The sequence below is a fragment of the Mastacembelus armatus genome, chromosome 9 (assembly GCF_900324485.2).
Source record: "Mastacembelus armatus chromosome 9, fMasArm1.2, whole genome shotgun sequence".
In the NCBI taxonomy this organism is placed as follows: Eukaryota; Metazoa; Chordata; class Actinopteri; order Synbranchiformes; family Mastacembelidae; genus Mastacembelus; species Mastacembelus armatus.
Window position 1 is genome coordinate 21,023,442 of NC_046641.1, and position 27,340 is coordinate 21,050,781.

The following is a 27,340-nucleotide window of genomic DNA, read 5'->3' on the forward strand; positions in this document are numbered from 1 at the left end:
TTCATTGGAGCATGTTTTACATTTGTAGCACACTCTTCCTTTTTTTTTTTCATCTCAACCATTTTTACCATCTGTACCTAGAATACCTATGGCGAGGTCTTTACACTGTTTTCCTTTCTGGGGGTGCAATTTATCTCACCTGAAATTTGTCCAAAAATAGCACATTTCACAATACCGTATTTAGGATGCAATGAAAAGCCTGCGCTTGTAAAGCAGCATGAGTCCAATTCATTTAAGAGTTGCAGTGAGACAGTAAGTAGGCTCACTGTACTAATGCTGTCATTTGCAACTGCGTGTCTTGCTGCTGTTTCTGCTTGTTGCCTTGATGATGACACGGAGTAAAGAGAACTAAAAGACCCTCAGTGACAAGGCACTGAAGTGTAGACAAGGTTCATTTGAATGTGCAGTGTGTTGTAATGTGTTAGTAAAAAGAGAAAAATGGCTCTGCTCCCCTCCTCTCCCCGACTCTATTAACAGTCTTCAAAGCTCACGCCAGCTCTCACCTATGGAGGCAACCTTTAATAATAAAGACAGAATAAGGGGGCAGAAACTCAGAAGAATGAAGCAATCTTGCTGTCAAGAGTTAAAGCCTAATCCTTTATAAAATCCCATCCTTCCTCTGGTCTTCTATCTGTATTAAATGAGAATTTTCTTTACATTAAGGCTCCTCTCTGTCCTTGAATTAACATACCTATAATACTTATGACTGATACCGAGGAGAAAATGGTCAAATGTCTCAGATTGAAGTGCCATATCTCAATAAATGGAGTGTGGGACTAATACTACTGGAACCTACCATATGTTCTGCTTGTCTGACCAGAAAGAAAATAGAGAGGTTTGTTCCAGCTATGGATCACATCTAAGACCACTAAAAGTTAATGACATACTGCAAGGAGTTGATTACATGTTGGTCAGACAGATGTTTGAGCGGAAAACACTGCTAATTATGCATATCTGGATTAAAGGCCATGAGGCTATGCTATGGATGGCACATTTTAAACATATCAGCATCTGGGATTATTGTGACAAATACACGACTGAAACACAATCTACTAAAGGAAAATCAGAATAATAAACTTGAACATTTACTTTGAAGCCCCCGTTACGTGTAAATAACATCTTGCAGAGGAAACACACACAAAAGAAAAAACACAAGTCTCAATCAGCAGCCACATGCTGTATCTGCACTTCATGTGAACATCGCAACATATCGAAATATACTTGTTTTTCAGGTGCATACAGACATTTCATTGTAAGATAAAAAAAAAGCCAGCAGTGCATACAGTTTATCTTACAGCATGGTTCAACATGCTTCTGAATATAGTAATCTCTTCAATGAGCACCTCCCAACCACTGTTGATATAAACATAATCCTGCTTTTTGTTACCGCAGCTATTTCCCTAAACACATAGTTGGATGGTCTTTAAATCGCATTGTTTGGAAGTGTGTAGATGATGCCTACTCTTTTGAAACCCCCCATTATCCAATTTATTTATCTTAGAAATAAACAGCTCAGAAAGGGGTGTCTATCTAAAACAACAAGCATTAGAATGAACTGATTTTTAACAGTATTTAACCGTCCTGTTCCTGGTCAAACACATTATCTTCTGCTTCATCTTGTTCACACCCACTAACAGGAACAAATGCTTCAAAAATCACACACTGCTCTAAAGATTACTGGTCCTTCCCCTTCCAGCCACACAGACATCAGCACTACAGCTTTCAAGGCCAAGACCATTCAAATAAATAATAAACTATTTCATGAGGAAAGCAATTATGTTTTTTTTTTTTCATAATAAGACCCAGTTTTCAAATCTAATATATCCACCTTACCTAATACTACAATATATCCTAAGAAAACAAGGAAACAAGGGTAAAGTGATGATGAGCTTTCTGTCTTCAACCAAATCAAAAGATTTACCAGAGAGCAACAAGTCTATCAGCAGACAGCAGCATCCCCACAAAGAGCTTTAAGGTGTTCAGTGACCACGGCCAGTGCAGAGTGTGCTCTAGGTATGGATTCATTGTTGTTCCACAACTGAGCACTGAGGCTTTTGTTTCACGGCTCTGTCTTGAAGTAGCAAAGAATTCTTCACCAAAGAAACAAGAAAAACACTCATCACACTGTCTGCTTAACATTTTTATGAAAAGGAAATAAATATATATAAAAGGAAGGAAAAACCTGCACTTTTTGATCACATTTCATGATCAAATCAGCCAGAAGTCAAATAGTCAAACTTAAATATGGCCACAATACTCAAATCTCTCCATTTACAGTTCAGTACTAAAAAGTAGAAATAACAAGGTTTGATAAAAACATCCCATCACTGTCCGATACCTCTGGTCCTATTCTGCACTATATGGCAGCGAGTATAAACTTCTTTGCCTTCTTAAACAAAGCAAAACAAAGACAAACAAATGAAAACCAAAGGCAAGAACAATGAAAACGTCCAGCCTGATGTGTTTTTTTCCTCTGGCCACATTCAGCCCTCAAGATCGCAGCCTACAACCTAAAGGAGCATCTGCCAGTGTGGCTGCGTGCCATAATTAGCAGCAACCTATCCCATGCGTCACATAACTGAAGCCGCCTGTGTTCAAGAAAACCGCTTTGTTGGTGACCGAGAGTAAAAGCAGCAGCAGTGGATGTTTAGGAGACTGAATTCAAGCCAGAAACGGGATGCGCTGCCGCTTTGTGTGGAGGATTTCAGCACCCCCGACAAAAGGAACAGCTCCCCGCGCATGAAAGCGGCACACTGAGCGGAAAGCACTCACCTCCAAGAGCGCAGAGATAGGTGTAAACAAGCAAGAGGAGCCTCGGAGGGCTACGTCCTGAGCCCAGACGCTCCAGTTGCCACATCGTTAAAAGCAAAGGATTTTGCGAAGGGCTACAGCCCGGGTGCAGTTCTCAATCGCTCTGCTGGTCTACATTTTTTCAGATTTTTGCCAACGACCAGCTGTTTGTGCATGACGTAATTCAGACGACGACGGGACAGCGCCTCCTCTTTGGCTTTGATTTGACAACCTCAATATGTCGACTAATTTCATTGGACCTCCGGTCCTGTCAGTCCGGGGACGGCGCAAGACGTCGATTGCACCACAAGATTCGTCACTTCGGCGTCCGGGCCACCACACACACCGAGCCGAGAACGAAGTACAGAGGCTGCAGCTGCCCCCCGAGGCTGCACAGGAACAGAAAGTTCAGAGGGACTGAAGGATCTAACCTCATCTGATCCTGTGTGTCTGCTCAGAAACAGGACAGTTTCTCCTGGTGAATTTGCAGCTTCTCTGCACTGCATCTCTTTTGCCGAGAACAAATACTTATATTTAGACAAAGATCTATTATTAAGTATGAATCATTAGGTTTTTTGTGTTTTCATTCAGACTATCCTCCTGTGCCCTCATTATTTTGACACTTCAACACTTAAAGGCTACTTTTATGTTAATTCCTCTAAACTCTTGTCAGGAGAATCATAATTATTTTCCTTCAGAAACTGGACATAAAAACTGACTCACATTGTCAGTGATGATAATTGGTAAGACTGCAGAGTGACTTCAACATGAGTCATAACTGATCTCTACCAGGGTGAAGGAGCTACTGAGAGTAATTTATTTAACATAAATTGACCATTAAACCTAAACGACAGCACTGAACTAAAAACAAACATCCAGCAGGTTAAGAATAAAAGGCAGCCTGTATTTCACTTTACAGAAATATTTTTGCTGACTTTAAACGCTTGTTTTCCAGGAAATTGTTTCACAGTTAAGTCAATGATTCGTCTGGTATTTGTAGGCTGATAGTACCACACAGTGCCTCTTTGTTGTGACTATAACTTCATACTGGCAGCAGTCAAGACTCCTCTCAGAAATTGTAAAGATATCCCCATCCCCTGGAAACACATGACCCACAAATAACAGCACATTGTGTCCATCTGGCTTTGCTATTAAGTACTGTAATAATCAGCTCAGCAAAAAAAGAAACTTCACTGTGCCTGACTGAAATGGCCTGTACCATTCTTCTTTAGTTGTAGACACAATTTAAAGTTGACCAACTCAGAGACAATTTGGACACAGAATGGATTTCTAACAAGTAATGTCTCATGGTCCTCTAAAGGTTAATGTTTGTCTTGATAACCGACCATTTTGAATTTATGGTTTGGGGATTTTGTGAGCCTCCTATTCTCTCGATGGTCCATTCAGGATTGGACACTGCCTGCACATAGTTGTTAATGAGAGTATCTGTCTGTGTGTCTGGCAACCTGTCCCGATTGCCTTTTTATCCACTGTATGCTGGGAAAAGCTGTCATCCCCTAGTTGTTAAGTGTTGTATACAACCTCAAAGCCAATATACTCAATAACAGATGGAAAGCTTGCCAGACATACAGGCCAGACAACAGAACAACCTCACCCTTCTATAAAAACAGACCTGGAAGCCATCCATGAGTAATGATTACTGTAATTAAGAGGAGTCATGGTCAGTGACAAAGGTTAGATCATTTCTGAGAGATATATGATGATCATTAATCATTCTAGTTACCCCTAGACAGATCATAATATCACATTTCTCTGGTCTGTTCTTTTCTTTAATGTACAGTACCTCAGGAACATCCATGGAGACTTAAATGAATCATTAAGTTTCAGCGTCTCTAGCTTACGTCCAAAAAATGTAAACTTTTAAAACTGGTTCATGCTGTTTGGTAATGCCTCCCACAGTGACATTTGGTGGAATAAGATGAAAGCATAACCAGTGAACCAGCTTTAAAAATTGGTGGTAGGAGGTGGTGGAGGATATGTGTGTATGTGCATGTGCGTATGTGGGTGGCACAGACACACATGCACACTATGGCCTGAGTTATTTCTGCTCTCCCTAAGGTGAGGCTCTCCACAGCCTCAGTGTACCAGCCACAGTCATACACAGAGGAGCATGAAGGGCTTCGAGTTAAGCATTTTAACCAGCTGCTTCATAAGAAATCCACTGCTGAGCTTCGGAAAACTACTATGGAGGCAAACATGTCATTTGTTGCCAGAGTGAACTCAGATGGTTTATACTAATATGTGAGCATGCCAACTGTGTGCAACATGTTCAGAGACAAGAGATAAACTGACAGAATGGGGGGAAAAAAGAGAAAAGGAGGGGAAGAAAGGTCCCCTGCTGGTAAAGCATGCTCCCTCTCTGGCACAGCTTCAGTCCACATCCTATTCCTGCCTGTTATAACACAACATTTGGACAAAAACTTGAAAAGACAAGCTCACAATGCATGTCCAGTTTTTCTGGACATGTGTGTATGAGATAACTGCACTGTGCTTAGACTTTAAATTAAAACTACTTGCTATTCTAAAAACAACTCAAACTCAACTCAAAAACAAAACAAACTATGTGTAATCTACACAATCAACCAGAGGCTGGAACATACCATCTCAGATGATGGTGGAGTGAGGGCATACAAAGCGAACTGGTATCTTCCAGCCTCTGACACACTGAACATACCTGATCCAGGTAATCAGCAGTGGGTAGTGCAGGGACAGTTGGAAAACAGGCAGTGCAGTGGCCCTAGGAACATGGGTTACCCACTAAACTGCAGCAGGATATTAAATATTTATGGCTAAACAGCACCCCCTTCTGAACATTTCTCTCTGCTATTGCTCTGTCAAGTAATGTTACTGTACCACTAAGCAGCAGTTAAGGGGTATGAACACAAAGACAGGATATTTAAGTTTTTACATTATTTAAACACATCATTTACAGTATTTGATTAAAAAAATCTAATCCACCAAGCAGAACAGTTAGATTTATACTGGGATTGTAACAGTTAAGGCACAACTGTGTAAATGTCCCAAACAACAGTTCATCATCCAATCACAAGTGCCCCAGGGTGTGATGCTACTCCTATTATCTTTCTTATTTGTGCTGTGTTTTTTTTTCAATTTTTAATCACAAAGACACATCACAAATAAAACCATAAAGACCTGTATTAGTGAAGTTCAACTCTAATAAGTCTAAGGTCCACATCTGTACCAGCTGTATGACAATTGTTACATCCTGAACACTCCAAAGTGTGTCTTCTTTGTTGGTGCATTCAGTGCTGCACTGAGGCTCAGTCCCAAAATCATACGGGTATCAGCAGGATCAATAATCCCGTCATCCCACAGTCTGTAAAAAACATAAAAGAGCACCACATTATTTGCTGAAGCGTTACACCGCATATCTGATGGTTTTTATACTTGCTGAGGTCTTTTATCAATAAGTGTCAAGATTTGGGCTCGCTGTGAATAACCCTCTCCACCAACATCCAAGCTGAAAGCATGTTTTCGAGTTGCCATGATTTTGACCCTTGTAAACTAAGGTATGGGTATAACACTTATTTTAATTATATGAAAATTGTGCATGGAATTATTTTTGGTGTGTTTTTGCACATTCTATTTTAATAAAATCTATATAAATAAGTGAATCATAAACCACTAGGCTCTGACAATATAACAATGCATAATGTACCTAGATGGCAGATGGCACAGCTAATGATTAATCTTATTAAATCTATTCATCTGCTGCACCAAAACATCACATTTTTACAGCTAGGAGCAATAAATGTTAGACATTTTTGCTTTAAAAGTTTCTGATACACTCAATTGATTAAAGTTAATTAGATATAGTTGCATGTTTTTTCAATCAGCTAAATGATTGACTATAGGTTTCATCTCTTATGATCAGTAAGAAATTTTGATATGAATGGGTCATGGGTCATGCATTATTGACCGACACACTGGTCATACTGCTCAATACAGTCAGCAATTATTCTGAAGCTTCCCTTTTACAACACATCTCCATTTATTCGTTATATTACTAAATTTTACTTTCACTTTATGTCTATTTGCTGTAGAACTCCTCTTCTGTGTAAATCTTTATTATGCTCTGATTGTAATTTAATGTGAGCTAGTGTTACATGATATGAAACCTCTTTTGTTTTACGCTATGTCAACCAAGACATAACTGAAAATGAGATTTTCAATCTCAGTGAGGCACTTTCCCATATAAATAAATCTAATAATTTGATTGTCTCCCAGCACTACAATATATTGAATATACACAATTTTCCACTGTATGATTGATGGTAAGAACTCCATCTGCTATGTGCCCTGTTCACATACAGCACGAAAACAGCCCTCAGGACTTAATGAAAAGCAATGACAGCTCATATTAACAAAACACCAGGACACGTAAGAGAGAAGAAATACACGTGAAAACACATCACAGCATCATTCCTCATGCATGAGCAGCCTTTATTGTTGTTTCTCTGCTTTTGGAAAAATCAGGATCCCATGATGTATTGAAATTATTTAAATACAAATCAGAAACTAATGCTTTCTCTTGGTACCAGTGTGTAAAACACCTAAAACATCAGGATCCCATGATGTATTGAAATTATTTAAATACAAATCAGAAACTAATGCTTTCTCTTGGTACCAGTGTGTAAAACACCTAAAACATACAGACATTCATAAATTCTATACTTATAACTTTTCAGTGCTTCATTTTATCACACATCTAAGACAAAACACGATGCGTTCTGACCTACCTGGCACTGGAGTAGTAGGGACTGCCTTCCTCTTCAAAACGCTGCACTATTGGTTCCTTCATGGCAGCCTCTTGCTCTGCTGTGAACTGTGAACAAACCAGTAAAGAATTGGTAGGTGTGCTAAAGGTAACTGCATGAAGAAACAAGCATATATTTTCAGATACAGCACTGAGCACTGGGCAATAAAGATTTGCACCAACAGAATTATTAAGGGTTGTATGAAGTGTTTCAGGGCAGTTTAATTTGTCATGGAAGCTGATTTCATTAGGTCAAAGTTATTAAATCAATCTTTAAGAAAATACTAGGCATAATGTCATTATACTAGTAGTAGTAGTATTGAAAATGCTGAGTCACTTCTATAAAGGTTCTTTGGTGCTTTTAGTCGACTTATTGATATTTATGGTGCAAACAAAATATTCTCAATGTAAAGCAATACAATTAATTAAAACCACAAACTACAAACCACAAAGCTGAATCAAGGCCTCTGAAACAAAATATTGTAGCCTTCATGTAGTTATGATTTATTGCAGGGCTGCCTTTAGGGTTTTCTACAAGGACCAAATAAACTAGCAACTTAGTGTACACTGTATGTGTGAGCCCTAATCCCGAGCCATTGTGTCAATTATTCTCTTAGGTAAAAAGAAAAGAAATCGCCTCAGTATGGAAACCAAATTAAACAAATTTTGTTTTGCATGGTAATGATGACCACATCTATACAAAGCTCAACTGTTCATCAGGGCTAAACAGTGGAGACAAAAAGAATAATACACTGATGAAATGACATGTATTAAAACTAAACCCATAATTAGTTTGTGCTATCTTTTTAGTCATTCCAATGCTTTGTATTGTTGAGCCATCTTAAACATCACTGACTGAAACACCTGCAATCAGGACACTGATGTGAGCGTGTGAATGTGTCATTCTGAAGCTATTAATTCATTCTTAATACACTCTCAATGGGATACCTGACACAGTTTAATTACAGTCATTTGATGACTGCACTATTCAGGATAAGTCATCACTGTAACACTTAACACTCATATAATTTTATCCCTGTATAAGTGCCATGTCAAACCATTACTGAAAGAAAAGTGTCTTTCAATGTTTATGCTTTTGGCAGCCAATCCACCAAAGCTAATTTAAGCCTTTCTCGTGAAGCGATATGGGATGATTAATGGAAATTGCTACCTCTTTTCCCTCGCGTGCCCTCTGATCCTTAGTGATGGTGGCCAGGACAGTGGCTGCCTGCTCACCACCCATTACAGAGATTCGGGAATTTGGCCACATGTACAGGAATCGAGGGCTATGACAAAAGGAAATAAGGAAGTGTCAATATTCTTATAATGTGCCAGAATAGACACCTGAATGACAACTAAACAACTAATAAGACAAAAAAGTCCAACCAATGGTGAGTGCTAGCATACATTTTCCAAAAAATGTGCTTATTAATATTTTTACAAAGTTCACAACTCATAACTAACATGCACATTCTGTACATTTTAGTTCTGTACAAGTATTTCAGGTATAGCCAGTGATCTTCATACAGTATGCCTGCACTTTCTCTTATTACTCAACACAAACATCAATTGTCTTCACACCTGTAGGCTCTGCCACACATGCCATAGTTTCCTGCTCCATAAGAGCCTCCAATGATGATCGTGATCTTGGGTACATTGGCACAGGCAACTGCAGTTACCATCTTGGCTCCATCTTTGGCAATCCCTCCTGCTTCATACTCTCTACCAACCATGAAGCCTAAGATGGAGAGGAGAGACTATAAATAAAAACTGGGTTGACTTTGGAAGTTTGTGTGTGCTGTCATCTCAAAGGAAAATGTCTGTGTGTGCTAAAAATAAATTATTAATAGACAGATAAATAGTTGATGGGATTAGCAAAACTAACAGCATAAATAACAAAGGAAATAAGAGAATATAAAAACAGCACAACAGAATAAACTTTCACATCAATAATCAGTAAATATTAAGAACTCTGACTGACCTGTTATATTTTGAAGAAAAATAAGTGGAATGTTTCGTTGGCAACACAACTCAATGAAATGCGTCCCCTGCAAAGAAATGCAATATTGAATTTATAATCCTAATGCTGAAGAAAAGGGAAAAGATGGACACTACCATTACCTTAAAATAAAATGATTGGATGATAATGATATATTTAAATTATTTATTTATCTTGGTTAGTCAACAAGCAACCAGAGTAAATGAACGAATATACACAAACCCCAATACAAACAGCAGTGTAAATATGTATTGTAACAGATATGTTCAAAACAAGTATACACAGTACACAGTACTACTTGGAGTACTAGGGGTGATACTGAAACTAGGCTGTCTAGATTTCTTACTAAGATTGTTCTTTCACAAATAGGTTGGAACTTGCGAAATACAGTCTGAAGTGAATCTTTTAAATTCTGCCAAGCGATCAATTGGTGTGAAATCTGGTGACCAAAAATTCACCCCAAATACTGACAACTTCTTCATACAGTATTCATAAGCCATTCTTCAAGGATGTGCCCTGTGATCAGTTGGTCTCAGCTTAATCATCTTCTTCATCTGAGACTAGACAAGACAGAAACTTAACATCTTGGGTGTCACGCTTGCTTTGTATTTGCTACTTTGAATATGAAGAAGCTTTCAGCATTGCCAGAGAAATTCACAGGACAATGCAGAGCTGCCAGAAACGATTGCACAGGCAAACAAACACAAAAGACTGTACACTGTGAGGAGCCTCATTTCCATATACTCTGTATTGCTGAATTACTCAGGTGTATGCTTTATTTTGGCAGTTTACTGGCTTTCTTTCAGTGTAGCCTTCCTTGCATTGCCAAGTGTAAACAGAAGTTAGAGACAGTGTGAAAGATGGCTGTCTATTACAAACTCACTTAGTGAAAAAATAATCCATCAGTTTGCTCCCAAATAGGCGCATAGGTGCAATCTAATCTTTTCTCTGTTACCTTTCCCTTTCACAAACATATATGCCTAGTTAAACGCTTTCAGCAATTTAAGTTATCAGAAGCTCTTGGCTTGCTGAAGGAATGACAGTGGGTCTCAAAAATGCATCTCGAAAAGCAGCTGCTGTATTGATATTTCTTGGATATGCATATCTGTTCCACACCTGTGTCTGACTGAAGCACTGTGTCAGACCCAATCAGCAGTAATTACACTGATCAGATAACCAGTGCTTATTGCTGCCATATTGAGACCCCATATAGAAAATGAATCAAAGAAAGCTTTTTTCCCCATCTCAAGCTTGTAATCTAATTCAAACTGTGTTTGGAAAAACGTATTAGTCTATAATCAGAAATTTAGCTCCTCATCTTTCCTAAGCCAGTGTAAAGTTCAGTTCTGTTCAAGACAGGCTGGCTTTGAAATTAAATGAATTATATTCAATGGAAATTAGAATTTGCCCCTTGAGCATAGTTTCTAAATGGTATGTTATTACAATGCCATTCATCGCTGTGCTCATGAGATGGCCCAGACAAGTGCAATTTGAGAGATTATTGTATGCGAGAAAGTGTGTCTTGACTGTGAAGGGTCGGTACAAACTATGAAAGACTGAAGCTCCCTCAAGAGAAAAATATCGCTATTCAGTGCCGAAAGCAGCATATCTCTGTGGAAAATACTATCCTCACTGTGTCAGTATTGTTAAAGTCCTTGACATTTTGAGAGGGGAATAACCAGTGCAATGCTTATTCTTGATCACTGGGTTTAAGGTTTTTAGACTTGATACAAATGTTGCTTATATGCTGCTGTGTTCACAAAATCAGAATCAATAAGGTACAATCTGAATGATTTGTGAACTGTGAGAAACACATTTTAGGTTTGTAGAGACCCATATGTATTCTTTAGAGAACACTTACATTTACCACTTCATGAAAAAGTATAGTTACCTTTTTCGCAGACTCTGAAAACAAGACCCCATTATTGCCAATGATTCCAACGGGGTAACCAAATATTCTTGAAAATCCTGAACAGGCACAAAATGGTGGTTAATAAAACCCAAAAAAGAAAAAAAAAACATATTTCTTTTTCTTGTAGAATGTGGATGGAAAACATTTTTTACATGCTGTACCTGTAACAAGTGTATCTCCATAGAAAGCTTTGAACTCATCAAATTTACTACCATCTACAATTCTGGCAATTACCTGCAAACAAACATGCCAAAGTTATAAAAACAATCATGTAACACCTAACAACCAATATGTAACAGAAAACAAAAACAACTTATGTAACAATTTAACAAGAGATACTTGCTTTTGAAAAAGCCTTGCACAGAGGAAGCAGTTACTTGACCCTTAATGAACTGCCAATACAGTTCTACACTACACTAGAGTCTGACATGTCTAGAGCAGTAATTCTTGCTCCTGGGTCTGCATTAAAAATCAAAGGCACAGACTCTCCATCAAATGAAAATATTTCACACACACTATTACAGAAAGCAAAACAAAGTGATTAATGCCAGTCGTCCTCCTGACAGAGGGACCCGACAGTTAAACTTTATGTAAAGTGCACGCAAACATGTAAAAAACAGGTTTGTTTGTGATATTTATAGATCCTAAGGATAAACAGTGGTGCAGAGTGTGTCTGTGTTCGAGAAATCTTGTTTTCTGGCAGTAATACATAACTAATCTATTTTAATAAATGGCAATGCTCTGCTTAATACAGACTGAACAAAAAGTATCATGGCCAAGTAATATTTAAGTAGCAGTCAGTGTGGGGCGCATATAATATATATATATATATATATATATATACACATATATATACACATGAAATACCTCTCTGACATCAAAGTTGCGCTTCAAGTTATCTCCAACTATGCCATAGAGTTCATCTGCAGGATAGAGAGGAGCTTCTGCTGGTTCTGTGGTGACCTGCAAAATATAAAACCAGCTCAGTGTCAACACAAAGTACAGACATAACTTGATCAACAATATACTGTGACTGTTACTAATGAATCTTATTCCACTTGCCTCGATATTTTTCCTGTAATTGAGACTTCGCACTGCCTTTCTTGCCAAATGGAGTGCATGGTTATCATCTAAAGCATAGTGGTCTGTCACACCAGATTTTCTGTAAAATAAGCAACAAAACATAGATCCAACTCAAAACGGCCACATCAGCCTAATTAGTGTTGCACTTGACAAACAACACTTTCTTAAAAATAGAAACCTGGTATCATAATCAAGAAAAATGCTGGGTGCGTTCATACTTGCAGTGAAGATCAGCACCACCAAGGTCCTCTGCAGAAACTTCTTCCCCTGTGGCAGCTTTGACCTGTCAACACCAAAAAAAAACAAAAAAACTTCTCAACTATCTCAACTAAAGTGAAACAACAAACAATATTTTGCCATGTCATGCATCTGAGGTTACAGGACTAAAAGCTACATGTCACTGAAGTGATAACTAGTGCTTAAATTGATGATGACTTAAAAACTTAGCAAACCAATGGAGGTCCTCCAAGGAAAATGGTTCCTTGCTTTCGCACAATGATGCTTTCATCTGCCATGGCTGGCACATACGCTCCTCCAGCAGTGCAAGAGCCCATCACCACAGCGATCTAAAAGCGTGAAGAAAAAAGAGTTTAGTTGGAGTATCAGTATTGAATATACATTGCATTACAATAAGATTGAAATTTAACTAAAATACAGCAATCTAGTGGTAAAACTGATGATAATACTAAATATAGCTAGCCATATAAAAAACTTAAACAGGAACAGATACCATGGAAGAAAAGCCTTGATGCATGAATGAATGAGCTTTCTGCTTTGTGAAGATGTGTAAGATGAATATATCCAGATGTTTTTATAAGCCCTGGGTCTACTGGAAAGATGTGAGGATAAGACCTGTGTAAGACCTGACATTTCTACAGCACCGTTTTCATTTCAGAGGTCTCAACAACCCTTGCTTTTGTTTTTAAATAAAGAGACATCAGTAGAAAGATGGATTTTAGTTGCGTGCAGAAATTAAAAAGATGAATGACCTACAGCTGTGCAGTTCATTTAAATTTACCATTTGTGCTCTCTGGTACAATCTTTCACCCTTTCTTTTTTCCATACAACCGGACTAAGAATCAAGGCACAAACTTTTAAAACATTACAATATACTCTTGAATATAATAACTATGGGTCATGGAAAAAACAGTGATTAAGAGAAAACTGTCACCCACACATAACCATCACCTGTGCTATTCCCTCTGAAGACAGTCTGGCCTGGTTGTAGAAAATGCGTCCAAAGTGATCTCTATCTGGGAAGACATCGGCTTGTCTGGGTAAATTTGCTCCGCCAGAATCCACTGAAGGAAAGATCAGTCAGTCAGGTCAGGACTCACAGAATATTATTAACATATATTCCATGGCTTTATTACAGACACCATATCTCCCCTTATATGAACTGCAGTCATTAACCCTCAACCAGGGCCTTCTAGGATGTCCTAAGGCTACACACTCACAAAAAATCTGTATGAATTTTCCCACAGGATCTTTGATTTTCAAACAATTGCAGTGACTTGTCTAAGTTATTGATTTAATAAAACACTGTGAAATGCAACTTCTATGATGCTCATTTAACAAGAGATACAGATGGTTCTCCTTATTCCCAGCATGATTTTCATATATATCTGCTTAATTATGGCAGATAGTGACAATTTGTGGCAAGTTTCTTTTCCTTTTTGTAGGTAAATGTTAATTAAACTCAAGCAAGTACTCACCTAAGTAAATGCATGGCAAGTGGTTCTGCTGGGCTATTTCTTGTGCACGAAGGTGCTTCTTCACTGTAATTGGGTAATATGTTCCCCCTTTGACAGTGGCATCATTTGCAACAATAACACATTCCACCCTATGAAAAATAAAATGAAAATCCTCAAATTTGTCAAGTGTATCTTAACTATTGTAGTGAAAGTTCAATGGAAATGAAACAAAAAGTTAATTACAAGTTACAAAGATTAAATTAACAGCCTATGTAATTAACATACATTCTCACATAGGATAATTTTTCAGCCAGTTTAGGATCTTTGTGCTGCATTTAAAGAGTTAAGAGGTTGCGCCTTAAGATGCTATTTTACTTTGCAGTCTGTTTTCTGGCGTGGAGTTATTTTGCAGGCATTGCTTTTTCAATAATGCTATTTTTCAGGTTCCCACCTATATGATCTACATACAGTGTATTTACACCCCAATAGATTAGATAAACATAACTGTATTAGTAGCACTTACCCCGAAACCCGACCAACGCCTGTAATCATACCGCCTGCTGGAACTTCCTCTTTCCCATACAATTCATATGCTGCAAACTGAGAGAATTCCAAGAAAGGCGTCCTAAAAAAAAAAAAAATTAATTAAAAAAAAAAAAAATTAAAATAACTTCACATAAGTTTTAAACATGTACATGTATTTATTGATGAGAGACTATAGTCTCGCCTACAGCAAACATGAAGTCTCCCTTTGCTTGTTCTTACTGTTCAGCATAAGTGTGTACAGCATCAGATGTTAGAAGTACCCACACCATGCTTTGTGTAATGACATCAAGCACTACAAATTTCAGGCAGCTGGCCTGCTGAGCACGAGTCAGCCATGAATTTCACATCTGCCAAAACCAAAGATGACACTACCCTGGATCCAGCAGTCTGTCTATGCGCTCTCTAGGTAGGAGTTTCCCACGAGAAGTATGAAGTCGTCTGGCTTTTTCGCCCCCACCTAGAGAAATAACAGTAAATATTAATAAACAATGTGGTAACACTATGGATAGCACATAGTATTGATTTTAAACTTATAGTAAGTGCAGACCCAAACCCAAGCCACAGACCTAGTAATAATACAATGTAGGCTACTTATAGTTAGATAACTGTCAGTACTAAAATATTTACTGGAAATAAGTGTCACTGGTTTATACATAGTTTTATTAATTGAGTCAATTAAGAACCAACTGTTATAAAAAAATATGTTAACGAATATGTACACATGTATGTATAGCTACAGGTGGGTCCTGAACAGTTTTACTGTAACAGGTACTGTAGGTATTCTGACAATAATTTCATCATCAAGATGACCTGAACACAAACAGAAAATTGCACTGCTGGGAAAAGTGATGCACTAAGTACTGACACCTACCCAATTTAATCTTCTCTGTCCGGCTTTTCAGTTCATCAATAAGAACTTTCATTCGTGCATAATTCTCCTGAAAAACAAGAGGAATATATACCATAGATAGTGATTTTTCATGTTACATGGATCTAACAATAATAATTTGTGGCAGACAAATCACCACAACAGGAAACTTATTGTCACACCAATAAAGTCATGAAGGCTCTGGTTGAAGTGTGTATCATGTACAACACTATATAGATTCATCATTAACTGATAATAAAAACATAATAATGAATATTTTATTATAACACTCAGACCAATAAGTAAACAGTCAGTTTCCTGAAATATAAAGTTCCTACAGTACATCAACAGCGTCATTCAAAGAAATCTAAATATAAAAGCAGTTTCACTGAAAATACCCACTGGTTTGCAATCATGCCCAATCACTGAGTGTTGAGAGTTTAACCTTTACAAAAAAGGACAGGTTTCAATTATTGAGATAATTAAACTGTTAAGGACAACCATTTGATCATTTGCAAACATCCAAACATATGCAAACTGCTTTTATTAGGAGAAAATGAATAAGGTCAAGAACATGTCTGCAATATCACTGATATAATCTGGAACAAAATAGCTTAATAGAAAGTTTTAGTTGGTGTATTTCACACAAGTATTTTTCCAAGCTTGCAGAAAATGTACCTGCAGTGCCATCCAATGGCATGTTTTGGTGTTGCATCAGAGAGGATGAATTGGTTGCTGATTCCCAAAAATGAACACACTATTTACCACAATTACACTCATGCACCTTATGGTTAAAAGCATTGCAACCATCAGCATGCTCTAATTTGTATTTTGTCCTACCTTGGCCTAAACTGCTTTAACATTTTAATTATATTTTAGTAATAAAAATAATTTCTAACTAGTTATCTGACTTTACATTTGAACAACAGATGTTTTTGGTAGAATGTGGACTTTCTGTATTTCAGTTTTTTATTTATATTCTGGAGTATAATTCTCACCTCTGGTGCTGGTTCCACCCTGTATCTACACCAGGGACCTACAGTATATTGAACTGTAAGCAAAAGTACATATTTTGTTGATTTTTCAAGCTAAAAGAAGTAAATAGAACAACCTCAACAAACAGACTTTCATTCAACATTACTGCTACTTTGCATTTCATGAATTTGAAAAACATAAATATAACTGTAGCATGTCTGAAAGTCTGGGCCTGCTATAAACTTACTGCTAAAAATCAACAAAATATGTAATATGACCTGGGGTAGCCAAACTTTTGCATACAATTGTGCACATATTTGCTTTTGCTACTATATATATATATATAGTATATATTATAATATATAATATATATTGTCTGTGTATCTTCATGAATAAATTGTACTGTGAGGTCAACAGAGCAGACAGCATCAGTTCACTGGCTCAAGCCACATTTAAATTACACTGTCCCTTAATTAAAAGGTCATGTTTTCTCAGGACTTCAGCTATAAAAAAAAAAAAAAAATGATGTTACGTTCAGGGTTTGGGTCGCTTGTAAGGCTGTTAACTGGTTCCAAATAGCTTCTGTGTGACTTGGGGCTTAAATAAACGACAGTCTCCATGCTTGTCGACATTACCTGACCATAAAATCTGCCTAATCCTTTGCTGTCAGGTGTGAGCCAACGCACCTGACGAAGCTAACAGTTACAGGTGACATTAGCAGCCAGCAGAGCTAGCTAGTTAGCCGTCGTTAGCAAGAGGCTAAAGTACCTGATATTCAGAAGACTGTTTGTCCGGCTGAGAGCCGAGTCGAGCCACTTTATCAGCGTAATAAGGTCTTTTACAAGCCAAAGGTAAACCCCGACAACGAAGCAACCACGGTCTGAGCGACTGGAGAAGCATTTTGATGCTCAGGTCAAACTAAACGTGAAATTTACAGATTACTAGCAAACCTAGCAGAGATCTTCTTCCCTTGTTAAAGTGTATGGACGCAAAGCTCCATATCGCCACCTACTGTTCAGTAACACTATCTACATTATGGACTGGGTGAAGATTATTTATAATAACACATCTCCTTTTCAGATTGTAAGATCTGTTTATAAACATCCTGTCCGGTGAGTGGTAGGCTGTAGGTTTTCTGAAAACCTTAAACATTTCAATTAAAAAGGTGCTGAATAGGAATAAGGAAAGAATAATTTGTCACACCTACATGTTGTACATTCAGCACAATAAGAATCTTTGACAACATAAAGTTTTGGACACTTTAAGTGAGGATGCTTTCTAAAGTAATGAGTAGTTTTTATCAATAAAGGTTATACAAGTTGCAGTAATCAGAAAATGAATAAATATATAAAATCTTATTGGGCATCTATACTAAAATCAAATATCCAAGAAACAGCACAATTTTGTACTTCCAAGCTGCCACCACATGGATTTTTAAAGGTTTTGAGCACTGATGACACTGTGAGACTATTTTGAATGCACTAAGAAGCCAGAATGTAACAAAAAAGAAAGCAAAAAATAGGAAATTGCATTTAACTGCTAAATTAACAGTGATGTTTCTTAAAGACGCATTGTAATTTGACTCATCGTAGGTGAGCACCACTGCATTGTCATTTGATTTTAATGTCTGGAGTATTTCCTTTAATATATATTTAGGTTTTATTTGAGTCTCACAAAAGCTATGATGTATGATTTCTAATATTGTACTGATATTTAATAAATTTTATCACAAATGTTTCACAATGTGTAGAGAATAATTTTTATTTCACAATAAAACACAGTGAAACTGATGCATAGAAAAGACCCTGTCTCCTTTAGAAATGGGAACCAAAGTTGGTTTTAAGTGGGAATCAGAGTTAGCCTAAAAGCTTCAAAAAAACACCCTTTCTGACCTGAGTGCTTTATTCAAGGTAGAGTACATTTGGCAGAGTATAAGCTGAAGAGCATTCGATCCAAGAGCTTTTAGTTCATTTAGTTTTAAGAGGCCTTTCTCCTCCAACGCTTCCACCTATTCTCTCAGCATGCATAGAAATGTCCATGACCTCCACTCAAATGGCTGCTCCTGTTTTCTTAGGAAATATACAATCCTCCACTCTGTGTGTGACCTTAAACCCTCTCACTCATCCAACTCTCTCTACTTTGCCGTGGCCCTTGAACCCTCCTCACTGCTGCAGCGGTGAAGTGACAGAATAGATGTAGAGCAAAAAAGTAAAGTAAAAAAACAAATAAATAAATAAATAAATATGTTTTGATGACTGGGACCTTAGTACAGGGAAGTGGTTCAGTAGCATGTACATGATGGATGAAAAAGAATGAACACGATATAGCAGACTCTTTTATGGAAAAACATAGGGTCTAGCAAAAACTTCGCTCAGAAATATCAGGTTACTGCAGTTGCATAATATCAGACTGTGTATACATTTTTATTATAAGGTTGTCCGATGTTTTACGTAGTGTGTACTGAATATTAATCCTGTTTACTTTTTTAGTCAAATAGTGCCAATTTGAGCGTGTATTTTTTTTACATGTAGTTTTCATGGTGTTGATTGTTTTTATACAGCATTTGGAAACTTTTTTTTGTTTGCTTGTCTTTAATTTAAAAATTCTGTGTAAACATATAGTATGTGCACTAGTGTCAGAACATTTCAAACAATACCCAGTGCTAAGCTTAAAACTAATTAAATTGGGATTTCGCCAATTCTACACCTGATGCTCAGTTTAGGTGGGTCCTAATGGGGAACAATAATGAGCCCATTAAATAGCTCTATAATGTCTTGTGTGTCTCTGTAGGAAGCCTTCTAAAGTTTAAGAAAATAACCTTGGATTTGGAAGATTACTAATTCTAGTAAACATAAGATCCAGCTTTTCTTGAAGCTTAGCCCATACAACAGACTAAATGTCAGGATATTTTAACCTCTGTATCAATTTGACCATTCATTTTCTACTTGTGTCTCACAAGTCCCACACTTTAATACAAAATCAATAAATGAATGTGATTTCGACAGAATAAATAAAGAGTATTAATCTCTGTTGGGGTTGAAATGTACAAAGGAAATCTGCTGCTCAGTGCAGGTTGCTGTGCAAGGCAATGCTCAGGTGTTACTAAGACACACGCACACACATGCAGAGACACCACACACACACAAACACACTGACAGATTCGTCCCCTATCTTTATACAAGCTGAGCTGAAATCTCTCATCTCTCATCCTTCCCTTTTTGGAAAGAGATAATGATGCTCGTTTCACAGCTCAAAGAAGTCATTAATGTGTGACACAGCCTTGAATGTAGGATATCAAAGAGCCACAGAGTGCGCCCCCCCTTTGTGCCCACTAACGGGCACAACCTCGTTAAGATGGCAGAGACATGAATTAATCATCAGTCCATCCAGTAACAGGGGAGGAAATTGTTGCAAGAAATGTCCCTTTGAATTTGCTTGAAAGTAAATGTATAAAGCTTCTTACAAATCTTTCTTCTCATTACAGGATCACTGTCAAATTTACTTCGCCAGATAAGCTGATAGACGTGCTCCCACCTATGTACCCTCATCCAGTCTCTTTCACAGATGTGATGGGATTGACAAGGTGAAAAATAGGAGGAGATGAAAATTTGTAAGTCAGCCATGACAAGGACAGATTTGGTTGAGTTTAAATGCAATGCGAAAACTTAAAAGAGAATACTATGAGCCTTATAGATGTGACATAATATCATTAAAAATAGTAAAGAACACCCTCAATATATAGCATAACCTATTCCTCCAAATACCAAAGTAACAAATTTCTATTCACATGAAATTTCTTTTATGAGTCTCATCACATCTTTGCAACCATGGGAGCATTATTTTTATTTCTTTTATATGTCTGTTAACGGCACTGTCAGACATGGACTTTTGTCCTCGATTAAGGGGAATAAGTGGGAAGTAATGCTAGTACAGTGAGTAATGCCACACTCAGGTCATTGTCTTGCTCGTTAGTGGTTTGTTTATTTGCTGTTAGGAAAACGCCTGTTGGAGCATGTTAGACTCAGGCTGCCATTACTTTATTACCAGCAGTTTCTCTGATCCTAGGTAATAAAATAATGTCTCGCACTTGGCAGGAGTTATTAAGTTGCCTGCAGTGTGCTCTTGTTCACAGGTAATAAAAGTACTAAAAGAGCATAAAAGCCCATTATTTGTGGTCAGATGTTATAGCAATTTATCTACATTTATTATTTAAGTGGAAAAAATAATGTCATTTTCCTTTGTATAGAAGGTGTCATCCAGGGAATAAAATGGTCAGAGACAACAGTGATTTGGTGTAATTTTATAGAATATCGTGTGTGAAAAGAATGATCAATATAGCCACTTTAATGGGATGCTGTTGTTCACTAACACCCCATTCCTCTCATCAGGTGCTGAGGTTTTTTTTTTTTTTTACTTTAAAAAGTCTCCTAGCAACTGCATCCAGTGCTGTGCAATTTAAGAACAATTTTACAGGTTTTACTGATTAGGCCTCACTAAAGTCAACTAGTATTTGAGAGAGAGAGAGAGAGAGAGAGAGAGAGAGAGAGAGAGAGAGAGAGATAGATAGATAGATAGATAGATAGATAGATAGATAGATAGATAGATAGATAGATAGATAGATAGATAGATAGATAGATAGATAGATAGATAGATAGATTCGATTATAATTTGTTATATTGTACTTTAGTTTTGTATTTGAATTAAGGTGGATGCCTGGATGTTGGTGTTTAGTGCTAATTCTTGTTAACATGCTACAGTACACTAAGATGGAGAACATGAAAATTCTGCTCAGTTCGGTATAGTAGCATTGTGATTGCCAAGACAGGATGTTAGCATATTAATTTTAGCATTTAGCTTGAAGTACAACTGTGCCTAAGTTCAGCTTCACAGAGCTGCTAGCATGGCTGTAGACTATTGTTCTTTGTCACTGTAGTATACTAAGCTGAGCAGCTTCCCATGAAGTACTTGTTTTGAACTGCAGTAATTATTCAATGTTGGATGTATAATCTTCTTCCAGAGTGTGCTGTCTGTGAAACAGTGGATTAATCAAGAGTGATTCTGACAGTGCTCTGAAGTTAGCAGAGTATTGTAATAGGTCTGTAAAGTGGCACTTTTCAAACATTATCCCAGCAGACTGTGAGGTCGCTAACAGGGTCAGAAAGGTTTTTAGAAGGACAATAAATGTGACAGTGGTGGGCACAAGAATACTGTACATATGTTTACCATGTTCAGTCTTATTATGAAGTAAATTAACACATTCTTTGCAGCTTTATAAGTTAAGTCTACCAGCAAAGTGAGGCAACACATGTAAGCCAATGCCATCCTGCTATTGTGTAGCCTGTTTGTTTAATCCAGCTTCTATGTCTATCAGGAAAGTGGGCAATTTGCAAGCCATAAGTGCTCTTAATATAAAATGTTGAAGTAGGGTGGCTCATTCCCACATTGCATCCCCACCTTTCCTCCTTCTTTCCCTCTTTTGGCTGTTTGAAGAGCTGACTGGAGAGCTATAACAGGAGTATCATTCACTGTAATGGTGGAGCGTCCTCCTCCACAGTCCTCACTTAGATCACTTAATCCACTTCAACGGCCCAGCGCTGTGCTCTATGTGAACACAGCACGTTCACAATGGGAGGTTAGACAGAGACTAGCATTGACCTGTCAGCTTGCACTAAAATGCCACACTAAGGTACTTGAAACCCTTGTTTCTCACAGCTCAGTTAATATGGATGTGGAGTTTGCATGCTACACATCCTAAATCAAAATCTAAACAAAAAGTTTCTCACATACTTTAAAGTGAACACAGAGGATTTGTGATAATTATTGTGACAGTAGTGTTGTCCATTTCACCTACTGGTTGTCATATTTGATTGTTTATTATAATAAAGAGGTCTTAAGATATGCCTGTCTTGGAGTTGTGGTAGCTTGCAGATAATACTTGGAAAATAATGTTTGCTTAAAGTGCATTTCATTATTCTTGTATTTTGTAACAATAACTTGATGTCACGCAAATGTTATCATTTGGTGTCAGCACCTTATGCACCTATGCATTTCACTTTAAGTATGGATCAAAATGGTTTGAAACTGCTGGTCAAATCACTGGAATGAATGTGGATACTTTATTTAGCCTAGAGAGAAGACGCAGGTCTGTAAGTTCAAACTTAGGTGGAGAATCTAAAAAGAAGGGTGTTTTGGTAGTTTTAGCAAGTCAAGCGTTATGAAGAGAACAGGTCATAGAACAGTACAAATTACAATGTGCTGTCCTGGTTGTTTGGTCATTAAAGAAAGTGCTGTAAGTTTATTTCAAGGGCAGGCAGCCAGAGCTTTTAATATAAAATGTGTCCCTCTGGCTAACAGTGTATGGGTTTAGTAGTAATATAAGATTGTCAAGGAAACCATTAGAATATTACAGCTCTGGATATGCACAGTAAAGAGGCAAGTTGACAGTCCTTCAGCCTACATACTGTAAATGCGTCACTTGAGAAATTAAATTTGTGAAAACCAGTGGCAAAATCCCCTGGTCTGTTATGAACCTATATTTTGTTCTTGCAGAAGGCAATGAAACTGAAGTCCATCACAACCACATGTTTCCATTTGTGCTAAGCATAATGATATTTCATGGACACTGTAACACCATGTGGAAGAATCACAGTCATTTCCCTTAACTGGCCAAGTAGAGAGGAGTCAAAAGATGCAAAAAGTTCTTCAGTTAAAAATGGAGCACAAGCTGCTTGTCCCACAACAATGCACATGTGTTTAATCAACATCTGGACACAGATCTGTCCACATTCTCTGATGGCTTTGCAATGAAACTACTTATTAACTAGTTGATTTATTTTGGTATTAGTATTTTCACTGTGATTAATTGACTGTTAATTATAAATACTAAATAATAAACATCCAAAGTTTCTTACAGATTATTAGCTGGAACAATAAAAGAGTTAGAGACAAAATACTCCACACAATAATTTAATAAAATCAATCACAGACTAGAAAAGAGAGCAAAGGCTATTTGTACTGAAGAAAAAAAACTCAACTAGTGACAGGAAGTTTCACTGTAAGCTTGCATTAATACATGTTTACAGTAAATGTATAATACCTTCATGATTCCAGTCAAGCTAAATGCTCTAAACATCATTATTGTACGTAACATAATTTCTGTTATCAGATCACGTTAGCCAGCTAACTCGTAGCACTCAGATGAGACGAGTAACATTCAGGTTTGACTCTTGACATGAATGTGAATACTAAATAGCATTTTATTTTTTTCCCATTATTAATAGCAATGATGATAGATGCAATACAAGGAAGTGCCACCAGATTTGGTGACCAGATTAGGAGCAGAAAGCACAGCAGAGCAATTAGCAAAATGAATGAATTGTCATTTTAATATGAAAACATAGTGGACTGCTGCAAGCACAGACATGTTTCAGGCTTAGAAAAAAACACAGAATAAGGCAAACACTGTCAAAAATAAAACCATGTCATGGCCAGTGTACTTTGTGTCTGCCTGTGTCAGTCAGAAAAATATCACTTATGACAATGTGATCTGGTCTGTCGTGTGTTGAAATCAGATGTTTTTTTGTCTGAAGATGTCACTACACTACAAAATAAGCCTTTGCATTCACACCAGTGTATTATTTCAAACCTGATACATACATATTTGTACAGATGTGTCATGTACCAACTGTGTAAATATACAAAAACATCTCTAGCCTACAAGCTGCAAAAATAATAGTGTTGTACTGTGCAATACAGCATCAAGCCTTTTAAAAAACAGATCTGATGTACACTGATTTTCTGCGAAGAGCTTTAAGATGTGTTGAGAAACTTAAAGAGGAGTGTATACTTGCATGAGGCTGCCCTAGACACACAATGTTTTCAGATCTTAATACTAAGTACAATAAGACACAGTTCAGGCAGATTAGTGCTGAGCATGACTACTGCTCTCTATATTAATTTAAAAAGTAAACCAGAGATAAACCATTAAACAAACGCTTTGGTCATATTTGTCAAGTTTATCTTTTCTAACACAGTCACTGCTGTGAGAGGCCCATGTGAAAGGAAAGATAATGGAATAAAATGAAATAGAGAATATTACACCTGTTTTAAACTGCAATGATATTATCAACATTACAAGACAGCACTATGTAACATGATAAGTTATTCCATTACATATGAGGTGAACTGTATTCCTATGGACACTCCTCTAGATCCACCGGAAACCTCTCAGTGCAACACTAACTTCTTTTCTTGGGCTTAAATCTGCAAGTTAAAGCTTGAATATGCAAAATGTGGCAATGAAATTACACAGCTGAGTGAAAAAAAACAAACCTCACAAGTTTTGAAGGAGCCTTAAAATGATAATGTTTAAGATCTAACTTCCAGTTGTTAAGTTTAGTTTATGAAGTTTGAAGCTGTTTAAGATAAGATTATTGATAGTTAACATTAGGTGTAGGTGGTTATGGATAGGATTAGAATTGAGGAGACAATTACATTTCTGCTAATAATTACTGATGTCCTGTGTTTTTGGATGTATATGTTTTCCTGCTGATAAACATCATATGTGTCAGATAGAAGAACTGCAGTAGCAACGAGATCAAAGTCTAAATGCAGAAAGAAGGTACAACATAGCATAACATAACTTCTGGCTCACGGCACCGTATTTCAAAACAATCAGACCAAACAACTGTAGCCATCAATAGTGTATTTCATGTGCAGCTGAAACAAAAAAAGTTCAGGTCTGATTATTTAAGTGGACAAAAGACAACTGATACAAATTGAATTGGATAATTTAGAATGCAATTTATGTTACACTGCTGATTTTTAAAAACCACTCCAACGGAGTCCATCCCATTTCAACTCCTCATGTATTTGAACACCCAGCAGGATGAAATGGAGTCAGAAGCGTAGCTGCATAAAGGCACTGTGTTATTTCTACAAGCCAACAGAAGTAAATCCAAGAGAAATAATGGCCATGTCGCTGACCACTTGTTTTTCAAATAAATGCCCAAAAGTCTTAACAGAAAATCCAGGCAGGAAATGGAGGGCTGGTTGACCTCCTGACACCATCAAACAGTCTTACTGAAATCTGTCAGACAGAATTCAGGGAGCATCCAGAGGAGTCTAAACTGAGGGTGCAGAACCAAGTGCAAAAGTCAGTTTGTAGTGAGGGCACAGAGGGCAATCTTGTTAGTTTGTTTGTTCAGCATCCACAGATCCACACACACACACACACTACACACACAGACTCAGATAAATAAGTTCACACCTTACTCAGAGGTTGAGAGAAGAAGAAGAAGAAAAAAAACATTCAAGTAACACAAGGCAGAAAAATAAATGTTGCAGATGAAAGATACTATTGAATTTTAAAAGGAGAGTTCAAAATCTTTGGAAAAATGCCTTTTGGCTTTCTTGCTAAGATTTAATCAATGCCATCTTGTCTGGTACATGAATCTCTAGCCAGGGGCTGGTTAGCTTTGCTCAGAATAAGGAAGAAGTGTAAAGTATCAGTACAGATCTAAGTGCAGCAATTACCACCTTTTATCTTGTTTGTTTAATCTGTACAGTAACCAAAGCAGAAAAAAGGCAAGTTGTGGTTCTGTGTTATTGGTTAGACTATTTCTTGATTGGGAGCAAACACCTGCCCTGCAGTCCTACAGGGCAACAAGTACATGGCACATGTACAAATATGAGTGTACTACTGTTCTACCTCTCTGCAAGAAAGTAAACAAACATTTTTCCAAAAATGCCATAATACTGTTTTCCTTAAAGGGCAATGCCACTGTTTTCATCATGTTGACTTGTGTTTGTCAGCCCTAGTAAGAGGTAAATGTCAGTCTGATGTTTTGTTAAGGCAAAATATGATATTAAACAAAATCTTCTGCATACAGTAAGGTTGGCAACTTCCACATAAAGTACTCTGAAATGAACATTTGTGTTTTTTCCTCACAGATGAGTGGCTGATTAAAAAAAAAAAAATCTTTTTATGCAACAACAAAACAAAAATATAGATATATTGTGGTCAGAACTTGCATTAATAGGAGCATTATAATACAATAAAATGTTAATGTTAACAAAAAACAATGCAACTTGGGCTTATGTAAAAGCTTCATCATGAAGAAATGTTACCTGGACAGCATCAAATCCAAGATTCGGTACACATGGACATTCACTCGGCCTCACAACAACAAAAAGCCACTCTTAAAAAAAATCTCTGTGCTTGGTTCTGCTTGTTTGGGTTGATCCATGACCAGCCGGAGGGTCATGGTCCAAGAAAGATTTAAAGTGTTTGTTCCATTCAAATCCATTTTATACACATTAATTGTACATAGGTGATGGAGACACTGAAGAGTGCCTGGATGGAAGAATGGCCTTGTTAAATAATTGCAGCACATCTAGTAGATGACCTCGTACACGGTTGCTTTCTTATCTCCTGAGCCCGTCACAATGTACTTATCATCTATGGAGATGTCGCAGCTCAGCACTGAAGACGACTCCTTTGACTGTATGGGGAAAAAAATGTGTGAAAATGTAAAAAAGTGCAAAAAAGAGTGAGAAAAAGCCAGGATGCATGAAGGCCATATCATATTTCATATGACTTTCTCCATCCAGTTCACAATAGCTACAACTATGTGCAGCCCCATATGTAGCTCCAGTTGCAGCTTTCTTTTCCTTA

At 37.3% G+C, this 27,340-nt stretch overlaps 3 protein-coding genes across 8 annotated transcripts in view; all 3 read right to left on the reverse strand.

The window, feature by feature from the left end:
• Positions 1–2,857, reverse strand: part of tmem8b (transmembrane protein 8B) — a 31,011-nt gene extending 28,154 nt beyond the window's left edge. Inside the window, exon 1 of the mRNA XM_026321123.1 lies at positions 2,773–2,857. Coding sequence (XP_026176908.1) covers positions 2,773–2,857 — 85 coding nt within the window. The remainder of the gene's footprint in view (positions 1–2,772) is intronic.
• An 816-nt stretch (positions 2,858–3,673) lies between these two features.
• Positions 3,674–17,643, reverse strand: mccc2 (methylcrotonyl-CoA carboxylase subunit 2). 2 transcript variants are annotated; one of them, XM_026322352.1, is made up of 18 exons: positions 17,434–17,541; positions 16,369–16,425; positions 15,694–15,760; positions 15,195–15,279; positions 14,800–14,901; positions 14,298–14,425; positions 13,771–13,883; positions 13,035–13,148; positions 12,801–12,865; positions 12,562–12,661; positions 12,367–12,462; positions 11,661–11,733; positions 11,479–11,555; positions 9,570–9,636; positions 9,170–9,326; positions 8,760–8,874; positions 7,572–7,657; positions 3,674–6,148 (listed from the first exon to the last, which is right to left on the reverse strand). In XM_026322352.1, the coding sequence occupies exons 2-18, from the start codon at positions 16,378–16,380 to the stop codon at positions 6,031–6,033; spliced, it is 1,575 nt and encodes a 524-aa protein (XP_026178137.1). In that variant the 5' UTR covers positions 16,381–16,425; positions 17,434–17,541; the 3' UTR covers positions 3,674–6,030. The 2 variants fall into 2 exon arrangements, with proteins under 2 accessions (XP_026178137.1, XP_026178136.1); XM_026322351.1 differs by lacking the exon at positions 16,369–16,425 and having other exon boundaries at positions 17,434–17,643.
• A 5,975-nt stretch (positions 17,644–23,618) lies between these two features.
• LOC113138593 (transducin-like enhancer protein 4) overlaps positions 23,619–27,340 on the reverse strand; it is a 33,171-nt gene continuing 29,449 nt past the window's right edge. For all 5 annotated transcript variants that reach the window (XM_026321142.1, XM_026321139.1, XM_026321138.1 and 2 more), the window contains exon 20: positions 23,619–27,167. In XM_026321142.1, coding sequence (XP_026176927.1) covers positions 27,060–27,167 — 108 coding nt within the window. In that variant the 3' untranslated portion in view covers positions 23,619–27,059. The remainder of the gene's footprint in view (positions 27,168–27,340) is intronic.

Bases quoted from the DNA above. Each gene is read 5' to 3' on its own strand.
- mccc2 (XM_026322351.1), bottom strand. From the start codon at position 17,565: ATGCTTCTCCAGTCGCTCAGACCGTGGTTGCTTCGTTGTCGGGGTTTA. The intron at 14,426-14,799 runs GTAAGTGCTACT...TATTTTTCATAG, and splicing joins GGCGTTGGTCGGGTTTCGGG to GGTGGAATGTGTTATTGTTG. The intron at 6,149-7,571 runs GTAGGTCAGAAC...TGTTTTTTACAG, and splicing joins CCCTACTACTCCAGTGCCAG to ACTGTGGGATGACGGGATTA.